The sequence below is a fragment of the Heloderma suspectum genome, chromosome 5, assembly GCF_057233095.1.
Source record: "Heloderma suspectum isolate Gila_16-S chromosome 5, 16-S_ref, whole genome shotgun sequence".
Classification (NCBI taxonomy): Eukaryota; Metazoa; Chordata; class Lepidosauria; order Squamata; family Helodermatidae; genus Heloderma; species Heloderma suspectum.
In genome coordinates this window covers 3286707-3307011 of record NC_139462.1, presented here as the reverse complement: position 1 = coordinate 3307011, position 20305 = coordinate 3286707, and the positions used below count along the sequence as shown (strand labels likewise).

The following is a 20305-nucleotide window of genomic DNA, read 5'->3' as shown; positions in this document are numbered from 1 at the left end:
AAATATTTTTTTAAGGCTATGACATAAAGCACTTTGGAGCTCAGTGGTAAAATTATAGGTCTCCCAGACAGCCTCACTGGGAAGACCCTTTGCATGGAGAGTTGCTGGCAGCTGAGCTGAACAATACTGGGCTCAGTCGACTCTTGGCCTGACTCACCACAAAGCAGATCTTTCCATATCCAAGGACGTTCTAAAAATGGCACAGCCTTAACAGATTAGCCCATGTGATGCATCTGCCTCTTTTCATCGTCTGGGAGAAGAGAGGAGAGGTAACACTAAGAAGTAGGAGTGATGAAACTTAACCCTGATAGGACTTCCTCTGTTCAACGGCAGTTCAACTCACAAAACTGTAGTGAATCTGAGTGTGCCTCTGCCCATGTGGAGAGTGCCTTTCTCTTCCCTGAGGACCTCTCTGTGTGTCTGGAATTAAGAGGGAGTTCCAGGGCAGGAGGCGCCATTTCTAAGCAGGCTTGATTTCTGATGTCTTTCCTTTTGGACAATTAAGCGCTGATCCTCAACATGAGGCATCCAGTAGCCCCAGAGAAAGGCAGGCAAGTCTGTGCACCTTCTGATGCGCTACACAGTGAAGGTGACCTTGCCAGCAAGAGTCTGCGCAATAGGCAGCAGAGGCCAAAACTGCCTGTCCAATGAGAGGCGCGTGCCTGGGCGATGCACCTGTTGCCAAAGACCACTTCTGGCATTCCCTTGTCTGCCATCAGACCAAGGGGAGGCAGCCCCTTGTCCTTGTCCTCTGGGCTGTGTTCACTCTCCTTGCAGGAGGGAGCAATTGTGGAGCTCACGTCACTCCCACACCAGTCCATGTGGCCAGCAGGGAGGCCTGAGATATTTGTTCTTCGTTAATCCCACTATAAACTGACCCCATCCAAACCTCCGAGACTGACTGAAACACAGCTACCCTTTGGATTTTGAACATCACCACATTTTCTGATGTGGTTCTCAGCTCAAAGAATTAATGCTAAGAATTAAAGAATTAATTAATGGATGCTCTCACCCTGCTCCTCCTCCTGCCTACCCTGCTGTGCCGTGCCCTGTCCTGCTGTGGGGGCAACACAAGCAGCTGCCCAGCAGATGAGAGAACCTAGGAAGGGATGGAGGCAGTAGAAGGCCGCAAATGTGGTCTCCGCTTGCAGTCCGGGGTCCTCTCCTCGCCCCGGCTAACTAGCTGCTGCAGCCATTCATGAGAGGCAGGCAGGCTTGCAGCTGGAAGCAGCCCCCTCCTCCACCGCCATCCCAGGAGGTCTTCCTGCCCGAAGCAGAGGCCAAGTGGCCGACGCTTCCACAGTGCTGCTGCACCACCGGGACCCTGATTCTGCCTTCCTCGGCCCCCGTCATGGTGCCCCTGAAGCAGGGTGCTTCTGCAACCCTGCTGCACGTCAGGGCCAGCCTCACTCCCCTCTCCGCACAACATGTCAAGGATGAAACGGAGTGGGTGCCCGAGCCCTGAATCTCTCCGGCTCTGCTCCAGTCCCTCCATGCCGCTCTCCCTCACTGGGTGTTCGCAAATCTCTCCATTCAGAGAAATCCCAACTCTCTCTGTGCTGCCCGCCTCGCCGTCCTCTGGCCTTCAGACTAAAGCCCCCGCGCCCTCTAGCGAGCCTTTGCTGAACACCTCTTGCCAACCCCCCCCCCCCGCCTCCCAGTCTGCGCAGATGCTGTAGAAGTGGCAGAGGAAGAGATCTTCACCACCAATTGAAGCTGGGGATCCGACGAGAGAACAGGAAACACTTCAAGGCAATGCACTGCATTCCTACAAGGCAATCTAGAGAGCCTAAGAGAAGACATTGGGGGAGGCAGGTGCTGTTGCGAAGGGTTAAAAAAAACCCAGACAAATCTACAGCTCCAAAAAAAACCTGAATAAGGTTTTAGAAAAACATCTCAAGGACATTGATTAGGTGCGATTAAGTGACTCTTAGCCCATAATATTTTAATCTAGCTTGCAAAGTGTCTAGGATGACCATAATCTCTTTACAACCTCTTGGTGGTCATTTGAAAATAATAATAATAATAATAATAATAATAATAATAATAATAATAATAATACACACCAAAAATGTAGCCCACAGTAGCAGACTGGCTGCTTGAATCCACCCTAAGGTTCTCCAGTCCTTTTGCATATTTTACCTCTGACCCACACTTTAGAGAGGGAGATGGGGAGAACCTAATTTCCTGCCCAATATACCCCATTACCCTATTTCCTGATATTAATTTGAATGGGGACAACTGAGGTGATCTTGAACAAAAAAAATGCAAAAAAACCCCTAGGCAGCATCACATAAGTTGTGGTTCAGCTGAGGCGTGGAACACTATGCTGAACTCTTTAACAAAATCAGTATTTAGGCCATTGTTTGGGAAGGAGACATCCTGTTGAGACAAAAATGTCTGAACTAAGTGAGCTTTTGAAGTTGTGCAGCGTGTATGTGTGTGTGCGTGCACGCACATCAATTACATACAGCCAGTGACAGGTGATATTTTTTTGTCTGACAGCTATGGCCATTGGATGCACAAAATATTCTAGTTTCCTGGAGTGATGCTAGAAAAAGACTGGTTGGGTATCTTGCTATTGGAAGAGTTTAGTTCTTGTGGACTCTCATGGCCCAGTCTTTCTGCTCCTCCCTTCCAATCCCTTTTCCTTTTGTGTCATGTCTTTTAAATTGTAAGCCTGAGGGCAGGGACTGTCTTAATGTTCATCTTTGTAAGCCACTCTGGGAGCCTTTTTTGGCTGAAGAGTGGGGTAAAAATTCCCTGAATAAATTACATAAATACATTTCAGCTAGGATGGAAGAGTCAACCCAATGGGTTGCTTGCAGCGGCAACCTTTTTAGGGATGCAAAGCAATGATTTCAGCCACCATTCTGCAGAGTTGTCCAAGATATTTAACAGCCCCAAGTGGCTAGACCATGTGATCTGAGAGGCACGCATAAGGAACAGAAGATGCTGGGATGCAACCCTTTATCATAGCCACTTATGTTCTGAAGTTCTCTTCTCTGCATCCTCTGCAAGATTGCAAAGAGTCCTCCTTGGATTGTATAGGACAAACAGAATGTCTTCTCCCAGCCCTGCAGTTCAGTCCTTGCCTTCATGTGTTCAGCAGATGACTGGTGAAGGAACCAGGGGAGGGGGGCTTATTGTAATTCATAATTTTAATCATCCGACAGTTAGGACTCATATTTTTTAAAAAATTAAATAAATGGGTTTGTGTTTGGAACTCACTGGACTATGTTCATACACTTTTGAAATTCATGTTGTAAGTATGTCAAGAATGTTCTCAACCTAGTTAAGATATTCAAATAGTCTGTGTCTTGGATAATCATTTGGTATTCACCACTACACATTCAGGGTTTTCTTATCTGAGTTTGGATCCAGACTGTCTTTGCAGGGCTACAGTGGCAGATGCAAAAGATGGCAGGCAGAAGGGCCCCCCCACTTTTACAGCTGTGCCGAAGACAGAGAATTTGGGCAGGTGCAGCTTGTCATGCAACCAAGCCCATCCCCTCTTCTGCAAGGATGCAGGGGACCCCGTCCCCTTTTGCACCTGGCAAGGAGAGAGGGGGGAAGGAGGGACAACAATAACAGGAAGAAACCAGAGAGAGTGATTAATGGCACCGCCCTATGGATGTTCATTCAGACGTTCATTCAGCGATCCGGTGGATCCACAGTTGGCTACAGAATCGGACTCAAAGAGTGCTTATCAAAGGGACCTTCTCAAACTGGGGAGAGGTAACGAGTGGGGTACCGCAGGGCTCAGTCCTGGGCCCAGTGCTCTTCAACATTTGTATGAATGACTTGGAGGAGGAGGTGCAGGGAATGCTGATCAGATTTGCAGATGACACCAAATTGGGCGGGATAGCTAATACTTTGGAAGACAGAAACAAAATTCAAAGTGATCTGGATAGACTGGAGTGCTGGGCAGAAAACAACAGAAGGACATTTAATAGGGATAAATGCCAAGTTCTCCACCTAGGAAAAACAAACCAAATGCACAGTTACAAGATGGGGGAGATGTGGCTCAACAACACGACAAGTGAGAAGGATCTTGAAATTGTTGTCGATCACAAGCTGAATATGAGCGAACAATGTGATGTGGCTAGGGATGTCAGAGAATTTCGCCACAAATCTCGGGGAGGCCGAATTCCAGCACATTCAGCCCCCCGAAATTGGTGGCGAAACCGTCTGCCCCCCCCCCCCGGGACGGGACTTACCTTGGGCGAATCCTCCTGGCGGCGGCGGCTCTGGTGGCTGCTGGTCTTCCGACCGGCTGCCGCCGCCACCATTTCCATTAAAAAAACAACAACAACAACAAAACGTGATAGGCTACGTAAAGATTTACGTAGCCTATCACGGCTAGATTTTTAAAAAATACCGTGATAGGCTACGTAAATGTTTACGTAGCCTATCATGGCTGAGTTAAAAACAAACAAACAAAAACACGCCTACGCAAATGGCAGCGCCCATGGGTGCCGCCATTTGCGTACACGCGGTTGTTGTTGTTGTTGTTTTACTCAGCTGTGATAGGCTACGCAAACATTTACGTAGCCTATCACGGCTGACTGCAGGGATGCAAACGGCGGCGGCTACGGCCGCCACCGCCATTTGCGGCCCGGCCGGCCAGGATTCGGGGGTGGAGGGACGGAGCGCCTCCTCCCCCGGCCAGAATTTCGGGGGGGAGGGATGGAGCGCCTCCCCCCCCGCCAGAATTTTGGGGGGAGGGATGGAGCGCCTCCCCCCCACCGCAAATCAAATTTCGTTCAAGGTAAGTGACTTTCGTCCATCCCTAGATGTGGCTGCAAAACGGACAAATGCTCTTTTGGGCTGCATTAATAGAAGCATCGCTTCCAAATCCCGGGAAGTACTAGTTCCCCTCAACTCAGCACTGGTTAGGCCTCATCTGGAGTACTGTGTCCAGTTCTGGGCACCACACTTTAAGAAGGATGCAGACAAGCTGGAGAGGGTTCCGAGGAGGGCAACAAAGATGATCAGGGGACTGGAAACAAAGCCCTATGAGGAGAGACTGAAAGAACTGGGCCTTTCTTGAGAAGAGAAGCCTTGAGAAGAGAAGACTGAGGGGAGATATGAGAGAGCTTCGGCTATTGGGCAGTATAGAAATGAAATAATAAATAAATAAATAAATAAATAAATAAATATGATAGCGCTCTTCAAGTACTTGAAAGGTTGTCACAGAGAGGAAGGCCAGGATCTCTTCTCTCTCATCCCAGAGTGCAGGACACGGAATCATGGGCTCAAGTGACAGGAAGCCAGATTCCGGCTGAACATCAGGGAAAACTTCCTGACTGTTAGAGCAATACGACAATGGAACCAATGACCTGGGGAGGTGGTGGGCTCTCCCACACTGGAGGCCTTCAAGACGAGGCTGGACAGCCATCTGTCGGGGATGCTCTGACTTGGATTCCTGCACTGAGCAGGGGGTTGGACTCGATGGCCTTGTAGGCCCCTTCCAACCCTACCATTCTATGATGCTATATGTCTGCGCCTTTGAACCTGGTGGGACTTACTCTCTAGTGCAGCCTTCCCCAACCTGGGGCCCTCCAGATGTGTTGGACTGCAACTCCCATCATTCCCAGCCTGCCTGCCCTGGGGCGTAAGCTTAGGATTGCCACCTCAGCCTCATATGGAAGCCATGCACGTGAAGCCTTTTCTGATAGAAGCCTATGGGAGAAAGAAGCACCTGCATATTCGAAGGACAGGGAGAGGGGCTCCAAAACAAAGGGACAATTCTTTAAGAACAAGAGGAAATGCACGGAATCTACCAAGGCTCTCTGCAGTCAGCATCAGATCATGCACGCGCCTGAGGAGCCATGCGCAGAGAAAAGAGTTCACTCCAAGGGCTGAACAAGCGCAACTGCAAACGTCCAAATAAGCCACGGTGTGGGATGAAAACAGGATATTTCAAGCTTTATGGTTTTCCTTAGGCAGAACATTCTTGCCCCGGTGTCTTGGCAGCAGGATGTGCGGAGCGCTCCAGGTATGTGCGACACCGAGTGTTTGCTGGGACCCTCAGAGCCTCATTCTTGTTTAGTTTTTTCTTGGGTAGGGGGGAGAAAGGGGAGACCTCCTGGCGACCTTTGGGTGGAGAGTGAATTTCAGATCCAGACTGGCACCAAGCAAATCCCCTACCAGATTTGCCAGATACAATCTTCTTACAAATATTCAGCCCAGTTCTATACAATTGTAGCAAAGGAAGCACTGTTAAGTGAAAACATCAAACGAAAGTCAACATAAGCCCTGTGTACATGATCAGCTGCCCACGGTCAACAACTCCTGAACTCACTTCAACCTCTGATTTGTTTGCCTGCCCAAGGGGTGAATTGAAGGTTGGAGCAAATCAAGGGGGATCAGCAACCCGTGGCAAGACCAGACACTCCTGAGTTGTCTTGCTTTTGTCCTGGAATAAATGATCACATGGACAATGGCTGGGTTACTACGGCTAGTGGGTGGAGCTTGTCGGTTCCAAGGGAAACCCAGAGGAGAGCAAGAAAAGCCTGTGTGGTACCCTGGAAGTGTGCATTGACACAAGATAACAACCTCTACATCCCAATCAAGCCTATGATTGACAACAAACCTAAAATGAGCCAAGAATACAATGCTGCAGCACAAAGGGCGAATGCAATTCCAGAATACATTCACACATTAAATCTTCATGTCCATGGCTTGGGAAACCATAGTACTGATCTAATTATTACTGATAAGATGGTGTTCGACGAGATTCAAGAAAGATTTTGACAATTTGGAAAGGATTCAGAAGAGAGCTAAGAGGACAGTGATGCTGTTTCCACCTTGGCAATCCTGTGTGGGTTGGCTTATCACTTTCTGTGGCTATCCAAGCCAAGCAGACTGTAATGTGTCAGAGTTTAGTTGCATATCAACTGCACACTGATGAACAATCTAACTGCGCGTCTACACTGCAGCTGGGTGCAGTCAGAATCGAGAGAACTTCACAATTTAGTTCAAGATGGTCCTGCACCATGTTCCAACAATTTCTGGAGCGCAGAGATCCTCGGGACCTTTTCTTCTACTTCCTACTATTTCAGAGCAGCAATAGCAGCACCCCCCAACCCATTGATTTCTGATGGGTGCACAAGTTCCATTGCAGGCACTGAGCTTCCCTTGCCTACAGCAGGTTTGTTTTTCAGTGGAGGAAGCAGATCTGTGCACATTTCTTTGAAAGCCCAGATATGCTCCTCCATTAAAATGAGCGAGACAAAACTGCATAGGCAAGATCCCCCCCACCCCCAGCTGCCACGCATGCTGAAGGGCACACGCACGAGTCCTGAACTGGGCAACTGTCTAAGGCACATTTATGAGGAAAGGAGGGATGTGTTAGTTTTCAAGTACATTAGAAGGAACAGTGAGCACAAGTGTTCACCATACACCTCGAAGTAATGTGCTTAAATTAGAGGAGACAGGTTTCGGCTTAACAATAGCCATGAAAATCCAGACTCTAAGAGCACTCTGTCCTCCTCCTTAACACAGGCAAGCTGCAAGCCATATTCACACAGCAGTGGATGCCCACCTTCCTCCTAAGCCTCAGGTACTGGCTATCGCTCAAGACGGGATACCGAAGTTGATGGTTCAGTGGTCATGCTGGTATTTTTGGCTCACAGGGCAGCGCACACGAGCAGGAGTGTGTCTCAGGACTGCCAGGTCCAGTGGAACAGAAAACAAAATGAGGGCTCCCTGGTCATGCACTTGGCCCAGAAGCCGGGAGGCCTTGGAGAAGAAAAACACCTTCCAAAAAAGCCTGCTTTTTCAGCTGCTGCTTTGCACCGTGAAAATGAGGCGGGGAGGGGGGAACGGAGTCACTGAACTTCTCAAACCCATGCTCATGGGCATAATTTATGCCAGGTCTCAGCAGTGCTGAGCCCAGAACTGAATGGGACGCTGAAATGGATGGGACCAGAACATGAGACACTCTCCAAGAGTGGAGGACTTTGCAAAGACACAGGGTTTGCAATGCCAGAGTCAGGCCTCTGACAAGAAGCTACCTGGGCAAGATTAAGGGGAGACATGGTACCAGTCCCAGACATCTGCACTCTCCTTCACTAGAGGTGTTTAAGCAGAGGCTGGATGGTCATCTGAATGGGATGCTGTAGTCATATTCTGCATTGCAGACCCTGCATTGAGCAGGGGTGGACTAGATGATCTCCATAGTCCCTTCCCACTCTAAATTTCTATGATTCCGCAACAGGGCATCCCTGCAGCAAGAGATGGCAAGCACTGACTGACTGGATAAGTCCACCAGGTCCTTCAAGCCAGGCATTCTGCTCCCACAGTGGCTGGCTAGTCCAGACGCCCTTGAGAAGGAAGCTGTCTATGGAGAGGAAGCAAAGGAGCGGAGGCAGCTGTGGAAGCGTCGGAGGGGGTGGCACACCCCGCTCCGAAGAAATGCATGCGGTGCCAGTCCCTCCACCGCACACAGAGACAGCCCTGCATGGGGCTCCATGGGAGCTGCCCTCATGCTCATTCTTGAGTTGGGAGGGTAAAGAAAGGAGGGGGTGCCACGCACAGACCACCACCACAGGCTCCCGTTCAACAAAAACAGAGAGGTTCAGGGACTCAATAAGGCCTCGAAACCACAGCTTCCCCCAGGGCAGTCTTGTCCCCTAATCCCAGATATATGGGGCCCTCCACACATGGTCAGAGGCGTGAGTTACAAATTCCACAGCTGAGCACAGCCACCGAGATGGAAGCTGCCCATATGGCTTAACAGGTGCTTTGAAAAGCAGCCCCCAAACATGGCTAAGCCTCACGGAGCACCCTGTCCTGCCTGACCTTCTTGGTTTCTTTGCCACCTCCACCTACTGAGATTTCGGCTAACTGAGCCTTGTTTGTAATGGGGGAGGGAGGAGAAAACCTCTGTCTGTTCCAAAGGTAAAGCGGAAAAATATTTAGATGTACCTGAAAGTAATTGGCTGAGTGACCCTGGCACATTCCTAAATAGGAAACTCGAGGGAGTTCAAATTGAAGGGTTCTTCAACACCACCACCTTGTTTCCTTCCTGCTCACTGCCTTCAAATGAGTACACCCTTTTTCCAGCCCTTCTCAGTATAACAAGACTTCCACTCTCCAAGAGGCAAAGGCAAGATTCCAGCCCGGAGGCCACCAGGTCATGGCTTGAGCTTTGCAGCATCCCCCACCAGCCGACCGGCCCAGGCGCTTCATAGACAGGGTTTCATTCAAAGAGCCACGGAGCTGGTGGAAGTCACCCAAGGGTTATGGATGCCCCGGGCCTTCTATGGGTGCCTTGACTGTGAGCTAAGGGGGGGTGCATAATAGCCCCACTGCCATATTAAGAGAAGGAGAAAGGCCAGGGGCAAGGGGGAGCAGAGCCAAAAGCAGGCACACAGAAGGTGTGTTAAAAATTAGGAGCAGGCCCCAGGTCTGAGCAGACTTACATGCTATGGCAAGGCCCTCTGCCTCTCCTCCCACCCCACCCCCCACTCATGGAAAGGGGCAATCTGCCCAAATGATGTGAGCCGGTGAGCCAGGCCCCTTGTGACTGTGCAAGGCGCTCAGAACACACAGCCATCTTCCCGAGAGGGGCCTTGGGTGGGCCTTTTGTGGCCAGGCCTGAGGCGGTGGCTGTTTTGAGCATCTGGGCTGGGCTTCTAGGATTGTACTGGACGTTCTCCTGCACGGGCCTCTCATGCTGTTCTTGCCCCAATCCTGGGTTGCCCCCAGACAAGGCGTTACTGTGCCATGACCCTGCCTTGTTCACAGCATTTTATGGGGGATCCAGATGCTGGTGTCTTCTACTCATAACCCTCCTGGGTTTCCCCACAGCTTCTCCCATCTTTTTTTCTTACTGCAGAAAATCCATCTGCACTTAGATGCCTTCTAACTGCGAGTTCAAGGACATGTCCATCAGGAAGCAGCCCTGTTCATCTTAATGGCGCCTGGGGGGGGGGCATGGCTCAGTGGTGGGGGCCTGCTTTGCATGCAGAATATCCCAGGTTCAACCCCCCCCCCCCGCAACACCTCCAGATGGGGCTGGAAATATTCCTCCCTGAAACCCTGGAGAGCCGCTGCTGCCAGTCAGCGTCGACAATACTGGGCTGGATGGACCCAGGGCCTGACTCTGTACAGGGCAGCTTCCAGTGCTCCTGGACAGGAGGGCTTCCGGGTGGAACGCACCCCCTTTGTTTTAAATAACTATTAATCTGAAGGGTTAACAAAACTGAGGTTCGGGGGTGGGGGGTCTTGCCTGCCCAGGGAGGTGGTGTTGAGCCTGTTCTGGGAAGGGCCGCGTTTCCCCTGCAGGATCAGGTCCCTCACAGCCTGGGCCCCAGCTTTTCCACCGGAGTCCCAAGCCGCAGCCGTGCCCTGGAGCTCCTTCCACGTGCTGGTGGCAGGTACAGCCGCTCCCACATAGACTGGAGGGTGCTCCGCTTCTGGCTAGACTACTGCAATTTGCCGAGTGGGGTGGGGCTGCCTTTGACGGCTGCTTGGAAAATGCAGTTCGTTCGAAAATACAGCTGCCAACTGGGACTGGCCAACAGAAATACACCTGGCCACTTCCTAAGCACCTTCTCGGCTGCTGGTCCCCTTCCAGGCACAATTCGAAGTGCCCGGGCTTCCCTTGCAAGCCCCATACAACTCCAGGTGTATGTGCTCGGGCATTGCCCTTTTAAGGCTGGAGCCACTTGCGCGCTCGCGTGCTTCCCGGGTTACTACAGTTCATCTTCCACACGTGCCGCCCGCGCGGCCGGGCAGCAGCACAGCGCGGGGGGAGGGCAGGGGAGCGCGCGGGGGGAGGCCGGCGCCCCGCCCCGCCCCGCCCGCGGAATGCCACTCCTCCTGGAGGCCTCATCCAATCCGGAGGCCTCGGACGGGCCCCCCGCCGGCTTCGGAGACAGGCTCTCCGCGGGGTTCGCTCGGGGGCGGCCGGGGGCTTCCCCCTCGCTCCCCGGCTTCTTGCGGGGGTCGGACCCGCCGCGGGGCCCCTCGCCCCCCGCACTGCTTCCTTAGGAATGTGCGTGCGGCGCTCGGCGCGGCCAGGGACACGGCAGTCCGCCCGCCCCCTCGGCTGCACCGGCTCACTTCGGGGCAAGTACATCCCATGCAACGCACCAGCAGCAGGCGGGCCGCCTCCTGCGTCCCGGCAGGAGAAGGGCCTACAGCCTGTCATGCCTCGATAAAGGCACTCTGCACATGCCCAAAGGTACTCTCGAGGTCGGGATACTTCACTGGCAGTGAAAACAGATTCCCCTAACGATCGCAATTCTGGCTCAGGAAGGGAGCCCGCCGCCAGGCGGCCCAAAACACAACAAAGGTCAAACCTGCTGAGAATTCTGCGGCGCTTGATGCGGGTTTAGTCGGAAGCGAGACTCGGCGCTTGCAACGGTCTTACCCCCACGTACGCAGGACTGCGGCCTCAGTCTGCTTCCGCTCGGGCTCTGAACGAGCTTGCCGGCGGCCACGGGGAACGCGGTCATCCGCGGAAACGTTGCTCATCCCCGCGATCCTCCACGTGTGAACGCACTGATCTCCCGAGCCGCCCACACTCGTGTGCAGACTCCGTGCTGCCCACACAGATCTCCGGCGTGCAAGCTGTGCACGCGGATGAGGTCCACCCGGGCCGAAAGCGCGCTGAGCCGTGACCCGGGGCCCGTCTACTTTCGGCCCTAGCGCGCTCCGCGCATCGCCCCTTTAAATTCCTCAAAGGCCGCCGCAGCCGCCGCGCTTCCAGTCTCGAGTGCTCAGTCTCCGCCGCGTTCCACGATCGAAGGCCGGGGCGGGGACCCACGTGGGCTCGCCAAGGCGCGGCGCCAGAAGAGGCAGCCTGGAGCGGGGGGGGGGGTGCGAAGACCCCGGAAGAAACGGGAGACACGGACGCCCCCCCATCCCCTGCCTGCAATGCCGATGGAGAGAAAAGCCCAGTGCCGGTGGGGGGGGGGGGAGTACCAGCGTCTAGCCTAGTTAGAAGTCGCGCCTTCCTGCAACTCCGCGTGTCTGGGTGTGGGACGGGGAAATGCGCTTTGCACGTGCTCAGAGGCGCAGGGCTCGTGGCCCTGGGTTCAGCCCGACTTCAACGGCAGGGCCGAGTGGGCTCTGCAACCTTCATATCGGGCCTGTGGCCGCCTGCCGCCTTTGGGAGGCACTCTGCACATACTCAGAAGCTCCCCTTCACCTGGGCAGGGCTGAGCCCAGGCCTTGGAAACAAGTTCGGAGCCGAGTCCTGGCGGGGTCAGATGAACCGCCGTCACAGCTCCCTCCCCCAAGGGGCTGGCACGGCTGTCTAAAGGGCTTTCGTCGGTGCGAAGAGGGGCCCCGCCGCACCCTACTGCGGGCAAGGGGGCCGAGAGGCCGGGACTGGAGCTGAGCAAGGGTGGCCCGCGGATCTCTCCTGCCTCCCGCATGCTCCGGGCGTCTCGACCCAGCGGACAAGGCCGCCCTCGCTTTCTCTCCCTTCGGCGCCCCGCACAGCCACCCGGAGCAGGCGCTCCCCGCGCGCAGAGGGAGCCCGGCAGGCCGCCGGAGAGTCGCGGGATGCCAGGAGGCGGGGGCGCCGCCGCCAGCGCGTGCCTCGGGCGGGAAGGGCCCTCGCCCGCGAAGCAGCCTCCCCCCGCCCCGCGGACACCGCCCGCCCGCCCTGGCGCGCTTACCTTCCGCTTGTGCCTGTGGATGTCTCCGATGGAGTTGGCCACGGTGTTGGGGCCCAGCAACATGCGAGTGCTGCGCGGCCACTCCGTGCTCACGAGGCTGTGCTCGCCCATGAGGATCTTGCGCACGTTCTCGGCGCCCGTCACCCGGATCAAGGGGCGCCCCAGCAGGTGGGTCTTGAAGACGTTCCCGTATTTCTCCCTCCTCGAGGACTGGAAGCAGGTGCCCTGAAAGAGGCGCGCGGACAGCCGACTAAGACTTGCCGTAGTGGGCATAAACTGGTGGCGTCTCGCCCTCGCGGACGCCAAAACACCCATTAAGCTACTAACCCCGATCCCGATTTCCAGTTAATAAATACCGGCTGGGGCTTGAACCTATGTGGGGGGAAACTGCAGCGGAATAGATTTCAGCTAAACATTAGGCGAAATTAGGTGAAGCTTGTCTGCAGGCGATGGGCTCTTTCTCGCAGGAAGCATTTAAGCGGAGGCTGGGTGGCCTTCTGACAGGGATGCTGTAGCTGAATCCTGCACTGTAGATGCTGCGTTGCAGGGCATTGGACTAAATGACCTCAGGTTCCTCCCAACGCTATGATCCTACAGTAGCCATTTCTTAAGTATACGCGCTCTCCTGACCCAGGGTTCACCAGCTAGCACAGGGTGTGTTGGGACTTGGGACTCAGCCCTAGAATATATACAGTGATGAAGAGTCTCCAAACACGTACAGAGTGACTTTTCATTGCATTAGTCAGGCCTCAAACATATCTGGAAGGACTTGAAGGTAGGTGGGACAACTTTCCAGCTGGCTTGAACCTTGATTTCTCCTTCCAGAAGCTTACAGCACAATCCTATACAGGTCTACCCCACTGAGTTCAGTTGGATTGCAGCCTTATGATGCCTTGGGAAAATGTGTCCCAGAAACCTTCCTTAAACAACCTTGAATGTGTCCACATTTTCAAGGAACATTTGTGTATGGGGCTCATCAGAGTGGGGGAAAGTTCTTGAAATCACAAAGATAACTCCCATTCACAAAAAGTCAAATACTCCACCACTCACCCGAAGAGCAGAGTGGATAAAAACCATTAAGGCTTTTCTTAGTAAGGGGGTGGGATGAAGGGCCAAAGATCTTGGTTTCTTTTGTGTGGTCCCCATATCCTGTTTGGAGCAATTACTTTTGATGTAGCCGTATAGGCAACTTATGGCATTTCCTAGTGGTTATTCTAGAACCTCCTCCTCCTCTCCTACCAAGGGCTACAGTTCAGTGCTTAGAGGAAGACCCCCATCACCCACCCAACTGCAGTTCCAGAACTTCCCACCCAAAAGGCTTTAGCCCCACCTTCCCTGAACCTCTGCTGCCACCCAACTCTTGCCCATTCCTAATCTATGCTCACATAAGAAGAGCTGGATCAGACCAAGGGTCCATCCAGTCCAGCATTCTGTTGTCACAGTGGCCAACCAGCTGCCTTTGGGAAGCCCACAATTAGGATATGAGTGCAGTAGCACCCTTTCGCTCTTGTCCCCCAGCAAGGGGTGTACATAGGAATACAGCTTCTGACACTGGGGGGCCCATACAGCCATAAGGACTATGGCCGTTGATACTTGCCTCTTCCAGGATATGCCCAATCCCCATTTCTAGCCATCCAAACTATGAATTCCATAGTTTAGATCTGTGCTGTGTGGAGGACTTCTTTTTTACTTGTCCTGAATCCCCCACCAGTGACCAGTCAGCTTCATGGGATGGCCCCACGGGGTTCTCGCCTCGTGAGAGAAGGAAAGCCACAGCTGAGACTACTACAATTCCTTATCTGTCCAGTGGACATCAGGACAGTTGTGTGAAGAACAAGTGACATGCTGGCTTTTTCAGCACTGATAGGCTGCGTCTAATTCCTAAAAAGAGACTTCTGGGGCTTGAGCCTGCCCCAGACAACCTGCCCCCAAAGATATCAGAGTTGACAGCTCTGTCTGCTCAATAGTGAGGAAAGGACTCTCTACACATGCTCAGACACACATTGTGTCCTCATTCTGTAGCACTGCAAAGGGGTTCTGGAGCCAAGGGGTGACATTGTGCATCACATGATGGGATGCAGATTTGGATATTGCACACATGTCCACATGCAGAGACAGCACTCTTAACAGCCGTGCTGGATCAGACGAAGGGTCCATCTAGTCCAGCATTCTGTTCACACGGTGGCCAGAAAGATGACTCACAAGTGCAATCCTATGCATGTCCCACTGTGTTCAGTAGGGTTTACTCCCAGGTAATAATGCTTACTGCCTCAGCTAAAGTAAAATTTAACTTTTTGTAAGCCACCCCGGGAACCTGCTGAAAGACAGGAATAAATAAGGAGATTTTGCCTGTGGGAAGCCACCATATACTGCAACACCTCAAAAGAAACAGCTTGCAGATGTACTGTGCTTCACCAGGAGAGCACATGACTGTCACTTACATGCAAGATTGAGAAATGCTCAATAAAATGAGTATCACAGGCTTATTCTGAACAGAAGCACCGAGCATGGCCTCCTATTCCTGTTATATGCCCTATGAGAAATTCTAACCCTAACTGTGGATGCTCCAGTGCTTAAATGGGCTTTACTGTCATGATATAGCCTTGTTCTGCAAGGGGTTGTGCCCTCCCTTGTGATGGTGGCAGGGTGGGGAGAAGGCAGAAGACAGTCTCTATTAGATGACAAGCAACTGTATATAAGAACATAAGAAGAGCCCTGCTGGGTCAGACCCAGGGTCCATCTAGTCCGGCATTCTGTTCACACAGCAGTCACCCAGGAACCCACAAGCAGGGCATGAGCGCAACAGCATCCTCCCACCCATGTTCCCCAGCAACTGGTGTACAGAGGCTCACGGCCTCTGGTACTGGAGGGAGCACAGAGCCATCAGGACTAGGAGCCACTGAGAGCCTTTTCCCCCAGGAATTTGCCCAGCCCCCTTTTAAAGCCATCCAAATTGGTGGCCATAACTACACCCTGTGGTAGCTTAACTCTGCACTGTGTGAAGAAGGACTTCCTTTTCTCTGCCCTGAATCTCCCACCAATCAGCTTCATCGGATGACCCCGGGTTCTAGTATTTTGAGAGAGGGAGAAAAATGTCCCCTATCTACATTCTCCACACCATGCATAGTTTTGTAGACCTTTGTCCTGTCTCCCGTCACCCCCCTTTTTCCCAAGCTAAACAGTCCCAGAAGTTGTAACCTTCCCTCTTAGGGGAGTTGTTCCAGCCCCTTGATCATTTTGGTTGCTCTTTTTTGCACTTTTTCCCAGCTGTACAATATCTTTTTCTTTAGGTGTGGCTCTTCCAGCCACTGACTCCCTCGGATCATAGAATGGCACATTGAGGGTTTGTCTACTCAAAGTCACCAAACTCAGATTGATGGCTAGAGAGCAGTAGGGTGGAAAGCACAGATTGCCTATCCATTTCCCAGCATTCTTATGGTTGAAGGGGGAGATGCCAAGCCATGGGCACAATCCAGTGGGAAGCTCTCCATCGGCCATGTGCAAGATAACTTCTCCCTGGATTGTACTCCATATTCCTTGGCTGGAAGAACAGAAGCAGGAGGAGGGGAGAGGTGCGTCCTGGGCGGATTAGCACAGTATCCAGGAGTGTGGTGCCCCATACAAGATCTGGGATCTCCACGCACACTCATGCACATGCACACACCTCCAAGTGACACTGATGACCTCCACTGACACTCAGCTTTCAGCTAGTTGAACTGCTGCTGGATCTGGCTGGGGCTCCCCAGACATAGATAGGTTCGTTTCACACAACTAGTAGCACCATAATAATACCAGCAAGGGGAGGAAAGGAGCACCTATCAGAAGTGATTTAATTTCCCGAGCATTTATTATCATCATCATCATAAAATGAGGTTGGCATACAAATGCCAAGTTCTGCACCTAGGAAAAAGAAACCAAATGCACAGTTACAAGATGGGGGATACGTGGCTCAACCACACTACGAGCGAGAAGGATCTTGGAATTGTCGTCGATCACAAGCTGAATATGAGCCAACAATGTGATGTGGCTGCAAAAAAGGCAAATGCTATTTTGGGCTGCATTCATAGAAGCATCGCTTCCAAATCCCGGGAAGTACTAGTTCCCCTCTACTCAGCACTGGTTAGGCCTCATCTGGAGTACTGTGTCCAGTTCTGGGCACCACACTTTAAGAAGGATGCAGACAAGCTGGAGAGGGTTCAAAGGAGGGCAACAAAGATGATCAGGGGACTGGAAACAAAGCCCTATGAAGAGAGACTGAAAGAACTGGGCATGTTTAGCCTTGAGAAGAGAAGACTGAGGGGAGATATGATAGCGCTCTTCAAGTACTTGAAAGGTTGTCACAGAGAAGAAGGCCAGGATCTCTTCTTGATTATCCCAGAGTGCAGGACACGGAATAATGGGCTCAAGTTACAGGAAGCCAGATTCCGACTGAACATCAGGAAAAACTTCCTGAGTGTCAGAGCAATACGGCAATGGAACCAATTACCTGGGGAGGTGGTGGGCTCTCCCACACTGGAGGCCTTCAAGACGAGGCTGGACAGCCATTTGTCAGGGATGCTCTGACTTGGATTCCTGCATTGAGCAGGGGGTTGGACTCGATGGCCTTGTAGGCCCCTTCCAACCCTACTATACTATTCTATGATTCTATGAAGAACTCGCTTTCCCCCGCCCCATTTCCCTTTTGCTTTCAGCCCTTTAAAGCTCTTCACATGCATTTTTCAACGAATTACTGCTTTATTGCACTCCAATTATCCTTGGCTAAGTAAATGGACAGAGTTTGGGACTTTTAATAACTTTCCCACCTGCCTGTCAGATCCATGCAAAGAGCGGGTGGGAGCATGAGAGCAAAGGGAGAGAAACCCCACCGGCATCTTTGCCCCTGCTCCATTCAACTCCACTAGGGATTGGGCAGGGGTCCCCCCCATAAAATTTTAAAGAAACTTTGCAAAGGCGTCTACCCCTTTAAATCGAGTTGTCTTGGAGGGTTACCTTTCCCCCCATAACCATCGCAGGGTCTCCAAGCAAAGAGTGTTGCAGAGTCAGGGGAGCGAGGGGGGGAGTAAAAAAAAGCACAGTTGTGAAGTTCAGATGTTCAGGTGACCCTGTGTCTTGATCTGCGTAAATATAATTAAAGTACGTTTTGTGGCATTAATAAAGGGTTATTTGTACAACATTTCCATGGCTGTACAAAGGACACCTTTATGTGGCAAGAGTTTTCCAGCCGAGTCCAATATATACAATTTTTTTGTATTTTTAGTCCAGGCCTCTGTTTGGATGGGGCCTTGTGGAAAAGGGAAAACCCTTTCTCGGCCCCCCTGTAAAAATCTGATAAATTTCTTTTAAAAATAAAGCCCTATTGAGTGAGGGCTCTTGACCCCTTCGCTGCCAGGAGGGATCTCCCTCCCCCCGCCGCCCCCCACGCCCCGGCGCTCCACCTATGTAGGTCTCAGGCTATTATAATATTCCTCCTGGAAAGGGGGCGGAAGGGGGGCGCATAAGGGATCTGTGACGAATAACCCATCTTGTTTTTATTCTGCCCCGTATAATCGGCAGCCCGGAGCGGAAGGTGTTTCAGACACGCATCCCCCCAACTCGGATTCCTTGGGAGCCTGCACGCTCGCACGCACACACGGGAATCCGCGCAGCGAAGGGAGCCGCCCGCCCGGCCGCCCGCCCCGGCCCCCAGCCAGCCAATCCCGGGGAACGTCGGCTCGTCACAGCCGCTCTGAAATGATACATTCATGCGGGGGGGGGGCGGGAGCCGCCCGCCCGCGGGGCTGGGAGTTCTGGCGGAGTTCACGTGCAGTTAGGGCGTGGGGGCGGGGAGCACGCACGGGTCGGCAACATCATGGGATCCTCCCGAGTCCTTCCCGCCCCCAAGTTCTCCAAGGGGCGCCAGCCAGGGCCTTGCGGGTCTCGCGCATTCATGCAAGAGTGGCGCAAATGTGGGGGAATACCCTCCTGCGGAGCGGAGCGGAGCGGAGGGGAGGGGCCGTCTTTGGCAGCGGCTGGCCAGGTTCTCTCCCCCCGCCCCCGACACAACGCCTGGCTCCGCTCAGCCGCCCCGCCAGCCCTCCGGCCGGAGCGAGCGACTTCCTCGAGAGGCTGCTCGGCGCTCAAGAAGGCCGATCCCGGGCTGAGCTCGCCGGGAGCCGAGCTGGCGCGCGGCTCCCCTGCGCTCGCGGAGACAGGGGCGCTCCCCCGCGGGGATCGCTCCGCGCCGCTCGCTTGCCTCCCGGCGTTCGAGGCGGCTGCGTGTGCTGCTGAGCAGCCCTGCCGTCTCCGCGCGGCCCCGCGCCAGCTTGGCCGGTCCTGGCCTGGTTAGAGGGTACCACTAAAGGCCCGGAACCTTAAAGGGGCGACGCAGCCCTCCGCTGCCTTTTGTTTCCTTGGCTCGGTTGCAAAAGCCTCCCTATAATCCGGGGCGGGGAAGTATTGCGGGGGGGGGCGCGATTCGCCCGCGAAGCGAACTCAGCGCCCCCCTGGAGATGGTGGGACCCCCACAAATGCACAAGAAACAGCTCAGGGCCGTGGCTCGGTGGCTGACCGCACGCTTTGCGCGCAGAGGGTCCCAGGCTCGATCCCCGCCGCCGCCAGGTGGGGCTGAGACGGGAGGGCTCCTACCATGGACCCTGCTAGTCGGAGAAGGCAGCGCTGGGCCAGAGGGGCCAGTGCTCCGACTGGGCATGGACAGCTGCCCTTGGCCCTGGAGACCCAAACGGCACAAGCAATGCAATCCCTCGGGGGTGCGCTGACTTTCGAAGTTTACCTGCCCGTGTAAGGCACACTTACCTGGGAATAATCCCCACTCAGGGCAGTGGGGGCTTACTTCCGAGTAAACGTGCGTAGGGTCGGGGCTCTGAGTCCGTACTTCTGGTTGCCCGCGCTGCCACGCGCGCACGCGCGCGCACACGCGCCCCTCCATCCCCGGCGGTGCTGGGAGGACCGCATGAATGTACGCGATTCACTTCGCGAGCTCCACGTCTTGCCTGGCCGGACACCTCCCCGTCGTCGCCGCCGGCGCCCGCAGCGGCGCCCGCCCGCCGGCCGTGCGCTAGGCGCTGCTCATCCTGTCCAGCGCTCGCCTCGGCGCGGCGCCTCTTTGGCCGGCGAGCTCTCTTCCCCGGACGGTGCGCCCGCCGAGTCCCCCCCCCTCCACCGCCCTGACGCAACGTCCCTCCCCTCCCCCTGGAGCGCCGGAGAAGCGGGAAGCTCCTTACCTGCAGGAGCCAGTGGAAGGTCTCTCCGACCAGCGGGAAGCCCATCGACCCCTTGGGGATGGGCAGCTTGCAGCTCTTGTCGCGGGTGGCCGCCCAGCGGAGCTGCCACAGCTGCTGGGACACGGCCAGGAGCAAAGTCAGCGACACCAGGCAGGCGACGAAGGTGGCCAGCGCCGAGACCAGGTCGAAGCCCTGGAAGAGCATCTTGCGCGGTGGCGGAGCGGAGGCGGATAGAGTGGGGGGCGTCTCCCGGTACTCACCCACTCGGAACCACGCGGGTGAGCTTGGGGAGGGGGCTTCGAGGGAGGCTGAAGAAGCTGGGGTCGTGAAAAGCGCCACCCACGTGTGCGCGCGGAATTGGGGCGCTTGGACCAAATGCTACGGTCTTGACAACTTGTGCTTTTATAGATGTATATAGGAAGTCAGCCCCTCCCCACGTATAAA

The 20305-nt window shown here is 54.0% G+C and overlaps 1 protein-coding gene across 1 annotated transcript in view; it reads right to left on the bottom strand.

Annotated features, from left to right (window-relative positions):
- CYP26B1 (cytochrome P450 family 26 subfamily B member 1) overlaps nucleotides 1-20065 on the bottom strand; it is a 30587-nt gene extending 10522 nt beyond the window's left edge. The window contains exons 1-2 of the mRNA XM_084855145.1: nucleotides 19862-20065; nucleotides 12642-12866 (exon numbers count right to left, since the gene is read on the bottom strand). Coding sequence (XP_084711271.1) covers nucleotides 12642-12866; nucleotides 19862-20065 — 429 coding nt within the window. The remainder of the gene's footprint in view (nucleotides 1-12641; nucleotides 12867-19861) is intronic.
- Nucleotides 20066-20305: the final 240 nt, after the last annotated feature.